A 19,513-nucleotide genomic window follows, 5' to 3' on the forward strand; every position below is an offset into this window, starting at 1 on the left:
TAGATGATGTCATAATCCCCATGTCATCTTTGATGATGTCAACGCAGTGTGATGTCATATTCGGGACCTATAAAGGTTTGCTCTGCAGTTGCTCTGCAGTTGTTCATAGAGAGGAGCTTGTGAAGAACGAACATCCCCACAGTCAAAGCATTTCCCCGAGATATCCATATAAAAACGTTTGTTGCTTTAATAACAAAAATAAAACCTCTGTATGTGATGCTAACCCGTTAGCGATTGGTGGTGGTTGTGTACTAAGCCTCATCTTATACCCGGGACGGGAGTTAACGTTATAAAACACATTTCCTGGCAGTTGGACAACCTGGTAAGTTCTGAAAATATGTGTCTATTATTGTGTTATTCCAGCTATCGTTATCGGTTGTTAAGTTATAGTAAATGATGAAAAGCAGCCGACTAGCGCAAGCAGCTAACGCTAATGCTAGCCTGCATGTTAAAAACCATTGTGTACCGATAACGTAGCTGGAGTAACTAATAAAACACATATTTTCTGAACTTACTTCAGTCCCCAACCAACGTTACTTCCTCGTGCACCTTTCTCAAAACAATGTCCTTTTTATTGCGGTCCATCGATATGTCTGGTTGTGACCTATACTGGCACCTGCCGCCAGAGCGGCGATCTAACATGCAACGGCTTCACTAAAGGGGACCAGGCCTACACCCTTGGTCGAGATCCCTAGTATGTATATATATATATATATATATATATATATATATATATATATATATATATACACACACACACACACACACACACACACACACACACACACACACACACACACACGTGTATATGTGTTCTATATAAGCATTAAACAACAAAACATTACTTCCAAGGCCCGTGTTCAATGGGTTTTTCCTTGGCCCATGCTACACCTTTCCATTAAGTTTCATGAAAATCAGCCCAGTAGTTTTTATGTAATCCTGCTGTCAAACAGGTATTTGACAGATGCCTAACACTTGGTAAGAGTTTGGGTTAAGATGTGTGTTCCAGTCGGGATTCGAACTTGTCACCCTCAGATCCATAATCCCCCATATCATACTTAGGGACGTGTCATGTTCACATTTGTGACACATTTCTCAAATTAAGAGGCTCAAAAGTGTGTCCTAGAACTTCCGATGGGCAGCAGAGTCAATAGTAACTCTCAATTCACTTCATTTGCACCCAATTTTCTTATTTTTTCTCTCTTTTCTTCATTTTTCTCCTTCCCCCTTCTTCCCTCTTCTTACCCCCTCCATCCAGACTATTCTTCCCCAGCTTTAGTGGAGTGGTTAGAGCACTAGTCTTGTAAACCAGGGGTTATGAGTTCAACTCTCGCTCTGGCTTTTCTTTCTCTCCCACTCTGCTTTTGTTTCAAAGGAATGTTGTTCACCATTGATAGAATATATCAATGATAGAATATACTCTTTTTTTTTTTTACTATTCTTTTTAACACTATGCCCGTCCAGTAAAGCATTGGCTTGTGATGTGTGAGGTTTGGCTAAATGAGACTCTGCTTGTGTCCTCTCTCTGCAGTATCTTCCCATCTACACACCCTCAGAGGAGGAGAAGAAGAACCCTGCTCTGTTTGCCAACAACGTCAGACACCTCATGGCCAAGTAAGTCAACATGTGCTGTTCCTGTGCTGTCTGACCATTATATCTTTGCCAGTAATTGCTTATGAGTTGATACCGTCCCAGAGCCTTTGGTGTCAATTTTCCATCTCACTGATTTCTCAGTAGTGCTAGGTTGTCATATGAAATGAACACCGTGCTCTCAGCCCTGCTCTGGAAAAAAGGCCAATTGACACATTTACATTTCAGACATATTCTTAATCATAGTGACATGGAGTGAGTGAGATTTAGGGTGTATTCACTCCTATCTCGTTTGGAGCAGTTGTTCCGAAACAGAGAGCGTTTTCCCCCCTGTTGCGGTTCGTTTGGGGGAGTGTGAACATAGCAATCGCACTCGGATGCGGGACAAAACAAGCGGATCGAGATCGCCAAGAAAGGGTGGTCTCGGTCCGCTTTAAACAAACTCTGGTTCGGTTCGTTTGTGGGGAGAACGTGATCAGACCTCGATCCGACAAAAAGCAGGAAACTGCGCATTTTTGGATAAAACCGCTGCCGTAGTCAGCTGCGCTGTGCGTAATGGCCTGAAGAACGAACATTTCTATCGTTTAAAAACTTTGCATCATCACATAAGCAGTTTGAACTCGATCATCTTACCTCTGGTCTCCATTAAATAACAAGTTGTGGTAATCAGAGCTAGCCTTCTTTGTGATAAGATTGTCTGGTTCAATCAGACTGATTGCATGTCTTCCTTGAAATGTCCATAGGCTATTATTAAATAATTTATTAATGTTTTATTCCTGACAGGACAGGTGTTCATATGCGTAATCCTCTGAAGTCTCCGTGATAGTAATAGCAGAAGTTGCGAGGCTCTTTGATCTTCTACCTTCACATTCCCGATAGATAGCCTAAATGAATAAATAAATAACTTTCTCCCTCTCTCTCTCTCCCGATCCCTCCCTTTTTCTTTCTCTCTCTCTCCTCGCACGGCGCACGCCCGACGTAGACTACAATGTAGGTCTAACAAAATAGGTCTAACAAAACGCATTATTATAATCATATAACCTCTCTGGGAATTGTTTTTTCCATCCCGGGAGGCTATTAGCCTACCAGAGTGTCTCCTGGCCAATCCAGGAGGCTTGGCAATACTATTTGGACCGTTTGATTTGTGGCAAACGAACCAAGGCACAAATGCAACAATTGTATCAATTAAGCCCCCGAATCGGAACAAAGCAAATGACAACAGAGGTGTGAATACACCCTTAAATGTGATAATGTCACCAGCATTGCAAGAAGCCAAAATAGTGAGTGCAATAGACAAACTGTGTTTGGTGGTTGCCTATCACTGACTAATGTTAACCATTTGTGGGTGGTCTCTCTTGTATTTTGTAATTACTAGAAATATTGCACGCTTCGTGCCTATCTTCCAGCGGAGAGAAAAAACACACCTCTTCAGGCTACACCTGGACCCTTCTTGAACCAACTGCTCCTCTATATAAACACACACATACACACACACACACACACACATATATATATATATATATATATATATAATATATATAATAGTCGCTTTGGAATGGATAAAAGCGTCCACCTAAATGACATAATGTGTGTATTGTATGATTTCGTAGTTTTCCATAGAAGGTTTGAGTCAGTCCAAATATAATGTAATGTTTTATCACTATAGATGCTACATTGTCTCCCGCCAGTAGATGGCAACACCTGGATGTGGTATATGATCAAAAACCTGTTGGGCACCTGCCTTTGCAAATGACGATGAATGACAATTACAGATGTGTTTTGTATTTGCATCGTTTGCTAAAACATGTTTCATGCAAAGCTGTCATACATCTTGGTCCAAATCACCTGGCTCCTTGTTACTACCTCTATTCTCTTTGTAGTGTCTCTTATGCCCCATGCTTCATAGCTTTCGGCCTGGAACGGGCAACTTTGGCTCTGAGGACGGACAAAGTGTTGCACTCAGCAAGAAAGCAGCTGTAGCACCTATACCGTATAGCAGCTGCAACGTATAGGCTATACACTGCGCGCTTACGTGCCTGAAGCTCATCTCTATTGAGCTGCACAGACTCATGTCACCTTGTTGTCTCCTGTGCGCTGTGTGCAGAGCCCTGGGGGTGCCCATCACCGACTATTCATTTGAAGACTGCCAGCTGGCCATGGCAGAGGGCCAGCTCAGACTGCCAGTTGACACCTGTCTGCTGGAGTTCGCCAAGCTGGTCAGGAGACTGGGGTGAGTCTCCAGCAATCGAGCACCGCAGAGATGACGTATTTTTGTAGGCGGAAGGCGGAAGTCCCGGACTTCCTGGATCTTAAGGAGAAAAGTCAGTGGGGTTTTAGAATGGGGATTTCACTTAAATGCATAAAATAAGGTATGTGGTTCACAAAGGTTTATGGGAATGGTAATTTGGGTTCAGCAGGATAATAGTCACAAACGTGAATCACTTGTATGCCTTTTGAAGCGTTTTCTAAAAATAGTGTTTAAAAAAATTCATTTATGTTTCAAAAGTCATAAGACTTCCTCTCTTTCCTTGACTGCTTTCATCATATCGTGCGTTCCTTTATCGCAAAATAACTGGGATGTGGAGGCTAAATGACATCACATCCGTTTTGTTAGCGTTCCATTTGCAGAAAACTTGAGCTGGGAAGTTCACTGTTCATTGGTCAGATCCAGTCGCTAGCCATTGTTAGCAATAACAATTGACAACATGGCATTTCGCGGCATTTTGCGCATACAAACACACTGCAGCCTCATGTCCACGCAGCTAGAAGTTAGGCAGTGCTGTGTGTGTACAACTGATTTAATGAGACACAAACAAAACAGAAGTGCTAAACAATATTACTACGATTACTACTATTGTTGTTGCGTGGCGCAGCCATCTTGGATTTTTTTTGGTTGGGGCTGCTGAGGCTCCTACGAGTTTGGAATGGGAAATACCAGCTCTGATGACGTCACCGCCCAGCTCATGACCTTTGAAGTCGTAAGATTACGAGTTCCCAGTTATAAAGTTTGGAATGGGGCACGGTGGCTCAGTGGTAGAGCTGTCGCCTCGCAGTCAGAAGGTCCTGAGTTCGATTCTCGCCTGGGACACTGTGGGCGCTGTGGTTGTGTTCCCCCCCATATCTTCAGTGCCTACTGCCCAGGTGGGGTATCTCGTCGTAAGGGCCTTTCTGTCTGTGTGGAGTTTGCATGTTCTCCCCGTGCTCCCCCAGGGGGGTTCCTCCGTATATAACCCCCCCCCCATTAAAAACATGCAGAAGATCAGATCGTCATCGTCATCCGACCAGTGACGACAACATCCGAAGTCGGTCCCCGGGCGCTGTACGAGAAAAGCGACCACTGCTCCTGGCCTGCCCCCCGGAGGAAAGGACAAAGCCAGGATGGGTTAAATGCAGAGGACAAATTTCACCGGCCACCATCAGCATGTGTGTGTTGTGGCCCTCCGTGCATGTGTTGATTGTAATCGTGTGACAATAAAGACGGGCTTGTCCGTCTGAAATCGTGTTTAATCGTGTTTTTAAAGGAATGCACGATTACCCAGCACATCAACTTCCCCACCCATATAAAAGGTCACAGACTTGACCTAGTCTGTTCTGCCTTCCTACCCATATCCAACTTTCACCCTCTCCCGTTTCCACTCCGACCACCACTGTATCCTCTTCTCTGCCCCCGTGCCCTCACCCCACAAAACGCTCCATCTTCTTCCGTAATATCAAATCTGTCAACCCACTCACTCTCTCCCAATCTATATCCCCTGCCCTCCCCCCTGACTCCGCCCCCTCCTCTCCTGATGACTACGCCATCATGCTCAACTCCATTCTCTCCGACTCCCTTGACAAACTGGCCCCCCTGAAAACCACCACAGCCTCATTCACCACCTCCTCCCCCTGGTACACTCCTGAACTCCGCACTCTGAAACAGACCGGCCATCAACTGGAAAGACTTTACAAAAAAATCACCTCACCGTCCACGCTGAAGCCTTCAAACAACACATCTCCTCCTACCAAGCTGCCAAATCCGCCCACTTCTCCACCCTCATCAACAGCACCAACCGGAACCCCCGCACCCTCTTCTCTACTGTCTGAAGAGAAATTGAGAAACAAGCCGTTTCTGAGAGTTACTGAGAAATTACTCCAACCCCCGGACAATAACACACTTTACTTCCCTGACCTCTGCAACTCCTTTCTCCACTCTTTCAATAACTGTCGCCTCACAGCTAGAAGGTCCTGGGTTCGATTCCCACCTGGGACGCTGTGAGCACTGAAGGAGTGCATGCCTGTCTGCATGTCCTCGAGTGCCCACCGCCCGGGTGGGGTCGTCAAAAGGGCCTTTCTGTGTGGAGTTTTTTCTTCCTGTGCCGCCTGGGGGTTTCCTTCATATAGGCACCCCACACCAAAACATGCACTATCCTGGTCGCTGAAGTGGTGGTCTGGTCATTAGGGGCACCTGTTCGGAGGGAGAGGAACTCGTTGGAATAGCGTGATCCTCCCACGTGCTATGTCCTACCGGTGAAGCTTCCCTTGTCAGGTGAAAAGAAGCGGCTGGCTACTGCCCATGTCTCGGAGGAAGCCTGGAGCCAGTTTCGGCTCTCCCGGGATTGTCAGAGGGTGGAGCAGCAACCAGGATAAATACATTTAAATTAGCACTAATGGGGGGGGGAGAAACTGGAAAAAGAAAATCTGGGGAAGAAAAAAAAAAAGAAACAAGACCGAACTTCTTCTCATCGGCACCAAATCTACACTCAGCAAACCAAACCCATCTCACTCACCATTGACAACACAACCATCACCCCCTCCCCCCCGGCTCGCAACCTTGGCTTCATCCTGGACCCCACCCTCTCATTTGATCCCCATGTCAGCTCCATCATCAAGACCTCTTACTTCCATCTCCGCAACATTGCAAAAATAATTTTTATGTTGCCAGTAGGTGGCGCTATGCCGAATTGCACGAAAACAGGGCACTGCACTGCACAATAGGGCACACTCCCAAAGTTTGAAGTCGATCCGACCAACGTTCTCAATGGCATGCAGCAGATGATGCTCATCCATAAGCAGTGGTGGAAATGGCCAGGTTTTACTCTGGGAAGTGGTGTGGCCCTAGAGGGTATTATTTCTGAATGTGTGACTCATTATAGCCTACCATTAAAGCCACGTAAAAATCTCTTAGAAATCTCACTTAACTAAGATCACTGAGCTCTACTGATTATTTCCCCTTGATTTTATTCATGACAGACTTGATGACACATGAATATTAATGTTGCTTATTCAGCTTACAAATACATGTTCTCCTACTATTCTCTGCTCCTTTCATGCTGTCCTCTCTCCGCTGCATTCCAAGACATGTTTTAATTGGAACCTGAGGAGGGATGCTGCCCCCCCCTCATTTACTCACATCAATGTTTACTTTAAATCCTCCCCATTCTCACCAATCATCTAGAAGTGAAGTCAAATATACGCACTTTCTGGCAGATTAACGCTAAATAACTCCTAATGAACACTCACCAATAAAGTGTCCCTTGCCTCAGCAGCGATCATAAAGTCCTCTCATCCCGCCGATGTTTTAGTCCTTAACTCATTGAGTGCCAGCCACTTTTGGAGAACGGAAGCTCCCAGTGCCAGAGTTTCAGAGCGTTTTCAGTGTAAACACCGAACACGCACAAAGAACGAGGAGACTCTCTTCTATCATCTGCAAAAAAAAGTTTATTGATCCCATTTTCCGTTCTTTAGTTATGAGCCGGAGAAGATAGGCTGTTTTGAGCAAAAAGACAGGTTTCAAATTATAAGCTGAGATATTCAGACTTTTGTGAAATGCAGCATTTCAAGCACATTCACTGACGCTAGCTAATATTTTCTGATGTAGTGACGTGGTGTAGTTCTGTGGAGCCTGCGTGCCCCACCCCCCTCTCCCCGCCTCAGCTGCAAACTCCTCCCCACACGCACCCAGTCTATTTTCGGAGCCTCCGTTTTTGCGCCGGGCGGCTCCCGGGCGGCTCCCAGCGCGACAAGGAAATGCCAAACGGGACTGCAGGGATAGGTTTGGCCCTTCGGCGTCGGGTGCTGCCTTTCTGGCGGGTAATCGTGTGGAGAAACTATATGCAGACAGACAGACAGAGGCAGAGGAGCTCAGTTGTGTGCGCGGATTGACTGATGTTCGCAGCCCGACGTCAGCTGCAGACAGAGCAATCTATATGGCTCTGGCTGCAGCATGCATCGGCTTCTCTTTGATCACGGCTTTTTGCTGCAGTTTTCCGGACCTTTCTGTAAGGGACCGTTCGTTATTTAGGGAAGGGGCCACTGGAGGAAAATAGGGGAGGGTAATCTTGTTTTAAATTTAGTTTGAGGGAGGGTACACTCTCTTTAATTTGAGTCCAGGGGAGGGGTATACAATTTTGATTAGATAAAAATATATAAACTTTTTGTTTGTGTGTCTAATGTTTGCTTTTCGGACTTCAACAACTACTGAGTTGCTTCATTTACACCCCTCCTGTCCAAACTGTTTGGTATGTCCCGGTGCATTGTTTCTCTTTGGCGGTCTGATCTGTCGATCTTTGTGCTTGGCCTATCCAGACAGTAGGCGTGTACAGTATCTGGCGAATCAGTGGCGCTTTTGTGGTGATTCCACGGCTGCTGGGCTCTGTTTGCCTCGACGGAGGGCTGGGGTCTTGTACGCACCGCTGGGGTAACCTATATGTTCATACCAGCGAGGCTGCGACAGGCTGGTGTGCTGTTGCTGCTTTCTTTCGGGAGCGCGAGCCCCAGAGGTGTCTTTCGTAACGAGTGGCCGACTCATTGTGATACATTAGTTTGATTTGATTGTATAACTTACTGTGTAAGACCACCATCCTGCGGGAGCCCTTACACGGAATTATTGTTGCTGCGTGCTATCATGACGTGGTGATATGTAACAAGTGTCAACCAACCTGTGCTGTGATGCTATGAGCTGTTTTAATTAAAACATATATATATATTTTTGTCGATAATAAAGATTCCTATTTTAATATTAAGCTGCTTCTTGGTGTGTGTGCCTTAACGGCGTTGGAGCCTGTGGCTGTGGTCTCTAGGTGCCACAATATGGAAGTACATTTCCAGCACGAAAAGTCGAGCAAACAAACAGACATGGCATCACAAAATATATATATGTCGAGCAAACAGACATGGCATCACAAAATATATATGGGCTCTATGTTGCGCCAGAAAAGTCGTCTAGGAAGTCACAGTAGAACCGAGTTACGGCTCACTCATCTCCTAAATTACGTTAAGTCTACAAGGGATATTTATACCACCAGGATGACATATATGTTTCACATAGGGTTGTGTTTTGATTTCGAGATTTTATTTTGTCCAATATTGAAATGTTCTACAATTGCATGTTGTGTTAACATTATTTCTATCTACCTTTCTATCTATTTAGGCTAATTTGGATGCTATTTGTTATCGAAATGTAGCTCAATGGATGCTGGGAGATTTTACATGTGTGGCTTTGTGCCTGTCTGCTGAGGGAGTGAGAGAGAGAGGGGGGGGACAGAGAGTGGAGAGTCCGCCACAATAATAGAACCGGCTAACTTTTTTCCATCAGTCATTGACTGCTATTTAAACACAAATATTGATATACACAGACTGAAGATGGTTTCACAAGTGAAAATAGCATTATGTAGCGACCGGAGGAGGCGGTCGCTCTGATTGGTGACAGTTGTGCTCTAAGAAGCGCAAAGGATTATGGGAGTTCATGTTCTTGTGGGAAGCTTGTTACTGTACAGTTAAAAACATGGTTTAGTGATGTTGTGCTCATGTTTTGATTGCATTATGTGGTAATGGCAATGTTTGTGTGGCCAGGATGTTTAGTTTTACTATCAATGTAGCCACCACGACTGAGACTGTTAGTGTGTTCGATCACCTCTGGCCGGAGTTTCTGCATATGTTTGGTTAAAAGTAAGATATCGGTGTCAGTCTGTATTCTTCCACGCACAATATTGTTTGGGGAGGGTTAATCATATTTTTCAAATCAGTTGGGGAGGGTCAAGAAAAAATATGTTTTAATCGGGGAAGGGGCACAGCTTTCTATTTCAGAGCACACCAAATCCCTCCAGTGACCCCCCTTCTAAATAACGAACGGTCCCTAATCTGGAGAGCACTGTCGCCACCTAATGAGTCCGTAAAATAGGTTATACACCTTCAATAGCTCCCATATTTGTACAGGAGATGCCTGATGCTTTGATCCACGTCCCACCGTCAAAAAACGCAATTGACGAACATACTCGTCCTTGGCACTCTACGTTACTAAACGAAATGACGAACATACTCGTCCTTGGCACTCAATGAGTTAATTATAATTAATCCCAAAAGTCTGCCTTTTCCTTGAAAACGCCAAATAAAACTAGAGTAGCACGTGTGCCCCTGTTTACAAACACCTTGATATGTAAATTCCTCTCCCCCGTGTTTCACGCAAGTAGGGGAGACCTGTGTGTGTGTGTGTGTGTGTGTGTGTGTGTGTGTGTAGGCTTAAAAAGAAGCAGCATTAGTGCATTACTGAGTCTATGTTCTGGGCTTGTTGTATAGTGGAAGCTTCCTCTTTGCTTTGATAATGACCAGAACGGGTGGGTTGAACTGAACATTTCCTCAAACGTGCTGCAGCAATAGGAGATCAAACAGTGGACCGCATGTTCATCTTGAAACACATACAATCTAGCGAGGTTAAGCTAGTTCACTGCATAAGGCAGACACTTCCGTCTTAGAGTTTCAAAGTAAAGCGCCTAATGCATGAAACAGGAAATGAACATGAAATAATCCGGGCATGTCAAATAAAACATAAATGAAATTATCGTTACCAGATTTCTAAATACATTTGCTGTAAATATTGTAACTATCACATATTTTAGTTTTGATGAGAAACTACAACCTTTTAACTATTTATTGCTATTTACTATTTATTGTCTTATTTAATTACTCAATCAAAACAATTCACAACAGGGCTATATAGCCTATTTCTTCATTTAAGGAATAAATATTGAACAAGATGTTTAGATGGTAAATTAATTATTAACAGCTTAGTTGTATAAGAGAGGGAAAAAATCGGATCTGATTGATATCGGTATCGGCAGATACTCAAGGTTGTGGATCGGATATGGAAAAAGTGGTATCGTGCCATCCCTACTTGGTGTATTGCACAAACATATATGTGTATTTTTCCTTATTCTAAATGTCATCGTCTTGTTTCCTCATTAATATTTCAATTCAAATGCATGTCACTCTTGTGTTAACACATTCACTGCCGTCGACGAGATATCTCGTCAAAAAAAATCCAACGGTTGACTGCCGTCGACGAGGTATCTCGTCAAAAAAAAAAAAAAAAAATTTGACGGTGGGACGTGGATCAAACCCTTTTACATCTCCTATAAAAATATGGGAGCTATTGAATGTGTATAACCTATTTTACTGACCCACTAAGTGGCGACAGTGCTCTCCAGACTAGAGGAAGCCAAGCAAAAACAGCAGCGTGAGGAAGCCATTCTCATGAAAATGGATTGGCGAAAACGCTTTCGCTTTCGCGCTGGGAGCTGGCGGTGGGGGATTCCAAAAATAGATTCTGGGTGCAACACACTTTGAAACACCAGCAGAAAGCCCAGAATCGCACGCAGCTTCATTCCAGCTGAGCTCACAACTGAAAACCCAGAAACGAACGAGCCCCATCCAGACTCGCCCAAAGAGCGGCCGCCAGCAGCCAGGCAGCACAGACAGCAGAAACTCGCTTGTGACACACCCGCTGCAGAGCCACGGAGGGAGGAGGAGAACACCCACGGAGGGAGGAGTTTGAAGGAGAGGGGGGTGGGGGTGCTGTTATGGAGGAAATTACTGTTCAGAACTATTGTTTAGATGTCTGATGTCAATACTGATGCCAAAAATAAATGGTTAAAGTGACTGTTCTATCGAATTTCACAAAAAGGCATTTATCTCAACTTTACTTTTCAGACGCTGAAACCATGCTGTATTCAACTGCTAATGCCTACATAACTACTAACTCTACAAACTAACTCTTTTAGACAGAGAAAGCACACATTCTATTAGTTCTTTTGAGATATTTTGTGTTCACAAATTCCTATCAGAAAATAATCCTCGGCTCTTGAAAGATGAGCCAGAATCCTCAAAAAAAACCTTGGCAGAAGCTACCTACAGTAAAAAAAACTGTTGGCAGTGAATGTGTTAAATGAGCTGAATTAAAGTTCACTGTAAATGCACATTGACCCATTGGTGCACATTGGTGATTGTTTTATATCACCCTTGATCAATTCTCATTAATCTTTGATATATATTTTTTAAGATTTGTCTATAGGCTACATACGTGCACTGCCAAGAGTAGCGGCACCATTCTAAACCATAGACCAAACTATATTAAATACATAAACACACAGTGGCGTCTTTCATGCAGGCTAACAAGCGAAACTGCTGTCTGTCTGACCCACTGAGTCTGACCACAGACTAGAAAGAGATGCAGGATAGCTAAGTGAATGTGATTAGAAAGTGAAAGTTTGACACTAGGCCTATCAGACGCAGAGAGGGGTGTGTCATGCCTTCCCCTATCCTTCACCATCACGGGGGGGGGAGAAATATCGTGACCTGATCTATAAAATGAATGATGAGACTCAAAGACATTGAGACTGTGAGAATGAATGAATGCACCTGACACTGATTGAATCACATTGATGCTGGCACTGGACTGTGAATGAGCAAAGCAGAGAGCTAGCTACTGAGACCACAGAGAATGGTGGAATTGGTTTATTTAAAAGGAACCCAGGAAGACTAGCTGTCGTCTAGGCGGCAGCTAATGGGGATCCAAGACAAAATATACATTACATGACACGCAATAGTTAAAATACAAAAACACAGTAAAAGAAAAGACAAAAAAACAAACAAATCTAACCTAAGACAAATATTAGCTTGGTCAGCTAGCTATCTAGCTTGCCAATAAGACGGAAAATAACACTTGGTTATACGACAATCTGTACGTATAAAAAACAAATCATGAATGGAAAAGTGATGTGATACTTAAAGGACGGCTTTTCCGTGGGGAATATGAATATATATTAAATCTCACGCCCCTAAGGTTTTCAAATTTTTGAAATTGGTTGTTTACAGCCTGAGATATCAGCAGAAATCCACTCTGTGTGGGGGGTGCGGGTGCGGGGACTCGAAATCCTACATTTCCCACAATGCACTGGGCTCGCGTGGCCTTCGTTTCCATGCCCACCCCTCAGGCATTTGGCTGATATCAAACTCCAGTAGGTGGCGGTAATGCACATATATGTTTGCCAACCGCCATAAAACTCAAAGAAGAAGAAGGCTTCGACAATAAAACATAGAGAAGAAGAAAAAAATCGAAAATAAAATTGCCTCCAAATTGCACCAAATTTAAACTGAAGTATATATGTCGGGAGATGTCTTCATAAAAAACAATTCATGCATTTTAAGGCATTTTCGTAGGAGTTACGCGCATCTGATGTTGTAACTATTTTATGTAAAAATGTGTAAAAACGGGTACATTGCTCAACGTTGATTTCGTTACTTCAACGCACCTACTACTAGATGTAAAATTTGACGAGCTTTCCAATGCCGCCAGTCACGTGTCTGTCCGTGCTTCCGTTCCCGAGAAAATCGTCTCTTTGCAAGGAGCTATGGAAAGCTAACCTAGCTACAGCAGGCTAGGTGGTGGAAAAAGATGGCTGCCTTTTGGTTTTGTTCAAGACCTCTGAAGGGGCGTGGAGGACCTCTAGAGGCGGGACCATGGCTCACAACAATTGTAGTTCATAGGTCCTCGACTTCCGCAAGGCGGACTTGGGCCAGATGACGCGAAACGCGTCGGCTGGCCCAAAAAATGTGTGAGAGATGCTTGATATCTCAGGCAGTGAACCTCCAATTTCAAAAATTTCAACGGATTCGAAAACCTTAGGGGCGTGAGATTTAATATATATTCATATTCCCCACGGTAAAGCCGTCCTTTAAGTTATTATTGTGAGTGTAAATTAGCTCTAAGCATCATTTTAAAACAAGCTCTACCTTAGTTTAATGGAACAAATGTTGTGTGGTAGACAATTCCAAGTGGCTATGGACCTGTATATGACAGTTTTCTTCATGTAGTTGGTTTTAGGTCTAAGTAAAGTCATCTGACCACCACTCGCCCATCTGGTAGAGTGTGAGTGAATCTCTGAACTATAAATTAGGTTATTGACAAGAAATTTGGGAGTTTGATTTTGAACAACTCTGTGAAAAAATATGAGTAGGTTGGCATTTAGCCTTTTCTCAACACTAAGCCATGAATCAGGATTGGAGATGCTGTTGGCTGAAAAGCAGCTAGTTGTGTGTGTGAAGATTGAGAATACACATGCACTGGAGATTAATGCAACTGGTACCATTTAAGTGGTTTATGTACTATTCTGAATTACTAGTAGCTAGCTGCACGATGCTAGTTACTATCTACAAGCCACAGTGAACATTTCCATAGACTTGGACATTGATGGATTTTCCATGCCAAGCCATCACTGTGTGAGAATGGGAGTCACACATTTACTGAACTACAAAACCAGGAAGTCTTCCAAGTAGTCTAGGACCTGGGCACCTGGTTCAGAGATGTATGCACTTCATTTAGGAGACAATATCTCAACTGTTATAGGCTAATATGACCCCTGCGAACAACTTGGGATCTGTGACAAAATCTCTATCCGGAACAAAAAACCTGAAAATGGCCAAAATGGCAAGTTTGTTTTTTAAGCTGAATGGGATTGTTTTCCCTTTCAAAGATATCCTCATGATTTTCTACCAGTTTAATCTTCACATTAAAATAAATATTTTTTGTATTACACTTTTTCTTTAAAAAATAATAATATGCAATTTAGCCAATATATCATTAAATATGCATAAATTAGCATATAAACTGGTATAACAACAGATTGTTCAGAATGGCAACTTATTACAATACAACTAACAGCACACAGGAATTGCCATATATTTATTAACTTAAACTTTCTGGACTTAAAGCAAAGTTAGAACTTTTGTGTCATCTAGAGTTGAACTGACAATTAGGAATTTGAGCAATATAGTAGAGGACCTGGCTCAGATATGTATGCACTTCAGTTAGGATAGAATACCTCAACTGTTATAGACTAATGTGACCCCTGCAAACACATTGGCATGTGTGGAAAAATCTCTATACGGGTCGAAAAACCCCAAAATGGCCAAAATGCCCCTTTTGACACTACAGATGAATAGGATTTTTATTGTGCTTGCTGAAACCAAGGCACAACCTATAAAGTCTCCCATACTTATTATATATTATATATTCTGCCAAAAGTTTGGTGCATAATAACTCAAAAAAAAAAAATACACTTTATTTGTAACTTTTTCATTTATCAGGTGGGCAGAAGCTTTTGCTCATTTATCAGATATGACATCAGTATACAATTTTCTCGAGTCACAAATATCCACAGAAAAAGAATCCCAAAAATCAGCATAGACAGAACAAAACCAAAATCCACATGCCAAACGGATCACACAAAAACAAACACAAAAGATGCACCATAGCATATTCATTATAGGACAGTCAACAGGAATGAGTAGGAGTTCATAATTCTAGTTCCAGACCAGGTTCACATAGTTTATTAGGGGGTCCCAGGTTCCATTTGAATAATATCAGGCGTTTAGCTAATAGACAGGAAAAAGCAATGACCCTCTGCAAGTGAGCAGGGGGACCAGACCCAGCCAGGTCTGAGAACCCACCAAAAACAGCAACCAAGGGAGAAGGCAAAATATTACAGTCATAAGCTGTAGAAATGGCTTCAAAGAAGGATGACCAGAAAGGTGCAAGTTTCGGGCAAGAGCCACATCCCATTCCTCATAGCTGGACCTCCAGATCATTTCCCCATTGTTCTCGAATATGAGATATAGAGAGACTACAACTATCCATGATACGGGAATAAATCAATGATATTCTACCCTTATTTAGCATATTGACCCTTAATAGGGAATCCAAGCAGGAGAAGGGAGGAATAATTGGATAATTAGAACACTTTTTCTGAGTAAAATGCCTAATTTGTAAGTAGCGGAAAAAATGACTATTGGTCAGGCCAAATTTTTGGGATACTTGTTCAAAGCAAAAGTGTCATCAATATACAGGTCCTCGATACTATGAATGCCCTTGTCATACCAAATTATAACTCCCACATTTTTCACACCACATGAAATGGTAAAATGGCCTGCATTTATATAGCGCTTTTATCCAAAGCGCTTTACAGTCAGTAGGTACATTCACCCATTCACACACCGATGGCGGCAGGTTACCACGCAGGGTGCTGGCACACGAATGGGAGCAATTTGGGGTTCAGTGTCTTGCCCAAGGACACTTCAACATGCAGACTGGAGGAGCCGGGAATCGAACCACCGACCTCTTTTATCCAAAGCGATTAGTGAACGACCTGCTATACCTCCTGAGCTACAGCCGCCCCTAATAGACATAGACATGCCAGACCTCAAACCGTGCGGCTCATTGATGACGGGTGCTATATCCTGTGATTTCGTCAAGCGGTTTGGGCGCGATTCGCGATTTAAGCGCGAGTTGTTTCCCCATTCAGTTGAATGGGGTTTCAAAAAATCTTGCATCAAATTAGCTGTATCTCAGAAAGCCTAGGCCCTAGAGCTACCAAACTTGGTAGGGAGGTTCCCAGAGGGGCCTTTGACTATCCACGAAAAAATGACACCAATTGACCTGCTTAAGTCAAGTTTATTTGTATAGCCCTAATTCACAAGCATGTCTCAGAGGGCTTCACAGAAAATATGTCTAGCTAAATCTTGCTGACACAACAGTAGCAGTTACAGTAGTAATAATAACACAATGAACAATCATATGATAGAAATATAGAAAATATAGAAATATAGAATAGAATGGGTGCCATGCTTTAGGGTAGAATGGGTGCCATGCTTTAGAATAGGGGGTGAGGAGAGATCAGGAAAGGGAGGGGGTGGGGAGGGAGAGCAGGGGGATTGTGAGAGAGGAGCAGGAAAGTGAGGAGGTGGGGAGGGAATGGGAAATGTGGGGGAGGAGAGAGCAGGGAAGGGGAGGAGGTGGGGAAGGAGCAAGGGAAGGGGGAAAGAGGAGAGAGCAGGAGAAGGGAGGAGGGAGGGAGAGCGGGGGAATGTGGGCCAGGAGAGAGCAGGGAAAGGGAGGAGATGGGGAGGGAATGGGAAATGTGGGGGAGGAGAGAGCATCGAAGGAGCAGGGGAAGGGGGAAAGAGTAAGAGAATGGGTGCCATGCTTTAGAATAGTGGGGGAGGAGGTGGGGAGAGGGAGGAGGTGGGGAGGGAATGGGGAATGTGGGGGGGATATACTGAACAGATAGGATAAACTGTGGGGGAGGAGAGAACAGGGAAAGGAGGGGATGCCATGCTTTAGAGTAGAATGAGTGCCATGCTTTAGAGTGTGAGAGAGGAGAGTCCAACCCCAGTGCGCGCAAGGAAACCACCTGATGGTGGCGCTATAACAGCCCTCTTTACCTTTTGGTCCATAACTTTTGAACCGTAGGGTCTACAATCAAAATTCTGGGTTCCTTGGGTCCTTCCGCATCTACTGATATAGGCCATGGCCATTTCCGTCTGATGAGATTTTCCGCCATTTTGAATTGTTTCCAAAACCGTTTTTTTGCCATTCCTCCTTCAGATTTTGTCGAAACTTCACCAAACCAAAACACACATCATGTGTGGACTGTCCTGCACAAAACTGATTTCGCGGTTTTTGGAAGAAAAAATACACCGTTGCGATATAATCGACTTCCAAAGTTCTGTGGGTTTCACAAAAATCGTGCTAACCAAACTTGGTACAGGTGTGCAGGTATGGACTCTGAGCGCTACTGTATGTGCTAGATTGGAATTTTACGATTTATGCTTTCTGTGCACTCTGACATGATGATGATGTAAGTGGAGATTCTGGTTAAAATGCATCATCATCAGTGATCGGCTGATCACACTCAGAAAATCTGAATTTTTGGAATTGGAGAAAACCTTAACAGTACACACCTAGTTTCGGCTGATCCTTTCCCTCTTGTTTTTCAATGAGCACAGACACAGTATGCTTCTTACTTACTGTGTCAGGCAGACTGTGTGCTTTTAATATTTTTTTATAAACTACTTTGCTGGACATTTTGTTTAATCTTTGTAATCCCTTTCTCCTTGCTTTTAGATAGTCTGTGTTTACTGTATACCCACGGTCTCAACTACCACTAGGGCTGCACGATTATGGTCAAAATGATAATCACAATTATTTTGATCAAAAGTGAGTTCACGATTATTTAACACAACTACACTTTGACTTTGGGAACAATCATGCATTTATTGAAGTTAAAAAACTAACACTGGATTACTTTGAACTGTCACATTAAGAACCACGCCGGCTCGCTGTTCTCGACTCGAGCTGAAACTACAGCGTGTTTGGGCTTTGGAGGAGGGGCAGAGCGCACCACTGCAAGGGAAAGGAGGGGTGCGTTGGATTTACAACACAAGACAAAACGAAATGTTTTATATCTCGATTTTATCACGATTTTCAATTTTGTTTTCATGATTGTGGGAAGCCGAAATCTTGATCACAATGAATATCCGATTAATCATGCAGCCCTAGCTACCACTGTTTCACTATGCCTGAGTTATAAACTAACTCCAAGGATCATCCCCCTCCCCTCCCCACCACTCCAGGCTGAAACCCCGGAACACGGAGAAGCTTCTGCAGGAGTACGGGAACCGAGCCAGGAAGCTGGAGGGAGAGAAGCTGGACTTGGATGACTTCGCTCACTACCTGGATGTGGCCGTCTCAGACCTGCTGCGAGATATGTTCGCTCTCTTCGACGAGGCAAGGACCCAAGATATAACTCTCACAAATCATAAAAATAAAATTCAATAAGTTACACATACAGTATAATAGTCTATACATTGAGGTGCTTACCCACCAAATGTGAAAGGGATTCTAAATCTTATACAGTAGTGTCATCCACCTGAATGGGCCTCATTCACAAACAGTGTGGATGCACAAATATGTGCTCAAACCGTGCATACCAACGTTTTTCGGAGAAATCCGGGATTCATCAATATTTTCTTACCTGAATTTGTCCATAGTCTGTGAACAAATTTAGACCTGCCTCAGACCATGCATATGCACAAATGACGAAGGCCCGGCTGTCTTAGAAAATGTAAACACACCTTTTAACCCATTGATATCTAAGCGTGTGCTCTAGAACGGCCCTCTAAAAACGGAAATGTTAATGAACATTATGAATGAACATTCATAATGAATGACATTTTTTTCATAAACACCTGACTTCCGTGTTGCTGTCTCTCTCGTGTTGCACCCGTCAGAAGCTCCTCTTAAATGGTCGCCTTTTATCTCATTTTAAGCTACATTTCTTTGCTAAATTTCTTTTCTGGTCGTTTTACCGGTCTACTGTAGCATGGTGAAAGATTTTTAACGATCGGGTACTCGGATTTTAAGTTTTAGCAGTTTTAAAAGTCTTCGGGGTCTTGCTGCCTGTTGCACGTACTGCAGCTAGTAGGTGCTAAACGCCTTCACAAACAACATTAATCCAGGAGGACACCACGGCTAAGCTTGCTTACCGGAGACCGATCAACCACAACAGGCCCAGTCTTTGGGCTTGTGCCGGTAAGTTTCACCCCATAGAGGACCTCCTGTGTGTCTACTTTCCGCTGTGGCCTCCCGTTTGTGGAGGCCTCGCGGGTGAGTGTTGCCCTGTGTCGCTGCCCGCCTGCTCCACCACCATTGACAACAATATTTACCCCTGTCACATTGCCTGTTTACTGGCCACAGTTGTTTTTCTTTCACAGCAGCCACCACCGAACCTCCATAAATCATGCATCCACTAACCTCACCCTCCAGTGGTGACAG

At 43.6% G+C, this 19,513-nt stretch overlaps 1 protein-coding gene across 1 annotated transcript in view; it reads left to right on the forward strand.

The window, feature by feature from the left end:
- Positions 1-19,513, forward strand: part of LOC310787932 (lysophosphatidylcholine acyltransferase 1) — a gene marked incomplete at both ends in the record, with an annotated part of 220,921 nt that overhangs the window by 177,272 nt on the left and 24,136 nt on the right. The window contains 3 exons of the mRNA XM_083649377.1: positions 1,532-1,614; positions 3,695-3,820; positions 18,313-18,466. Coding sequence (XP_083505503.1) covers positions 1,532-1,614; positions 3,695-3,820; positions 18,313-18,466 — 363 coding nt within the window. The remainder of the gene's footprint in view (positions 1-1,531; positions 1,615-3,694; positions 3,821-18,312; positions 18,467-19,513) is intronic.

Source organism: Poromitra crassiceps (assembly GCF_964638095.1).
Source record: "Poromitra crassiceps genome assembly, chromosome: 1".
NCBI lineage: Eukaryota > Metazoa > Chordata > Actinopteri > Beryciformes > Melamphaidae > Poromitra > Poromitra crassiceps.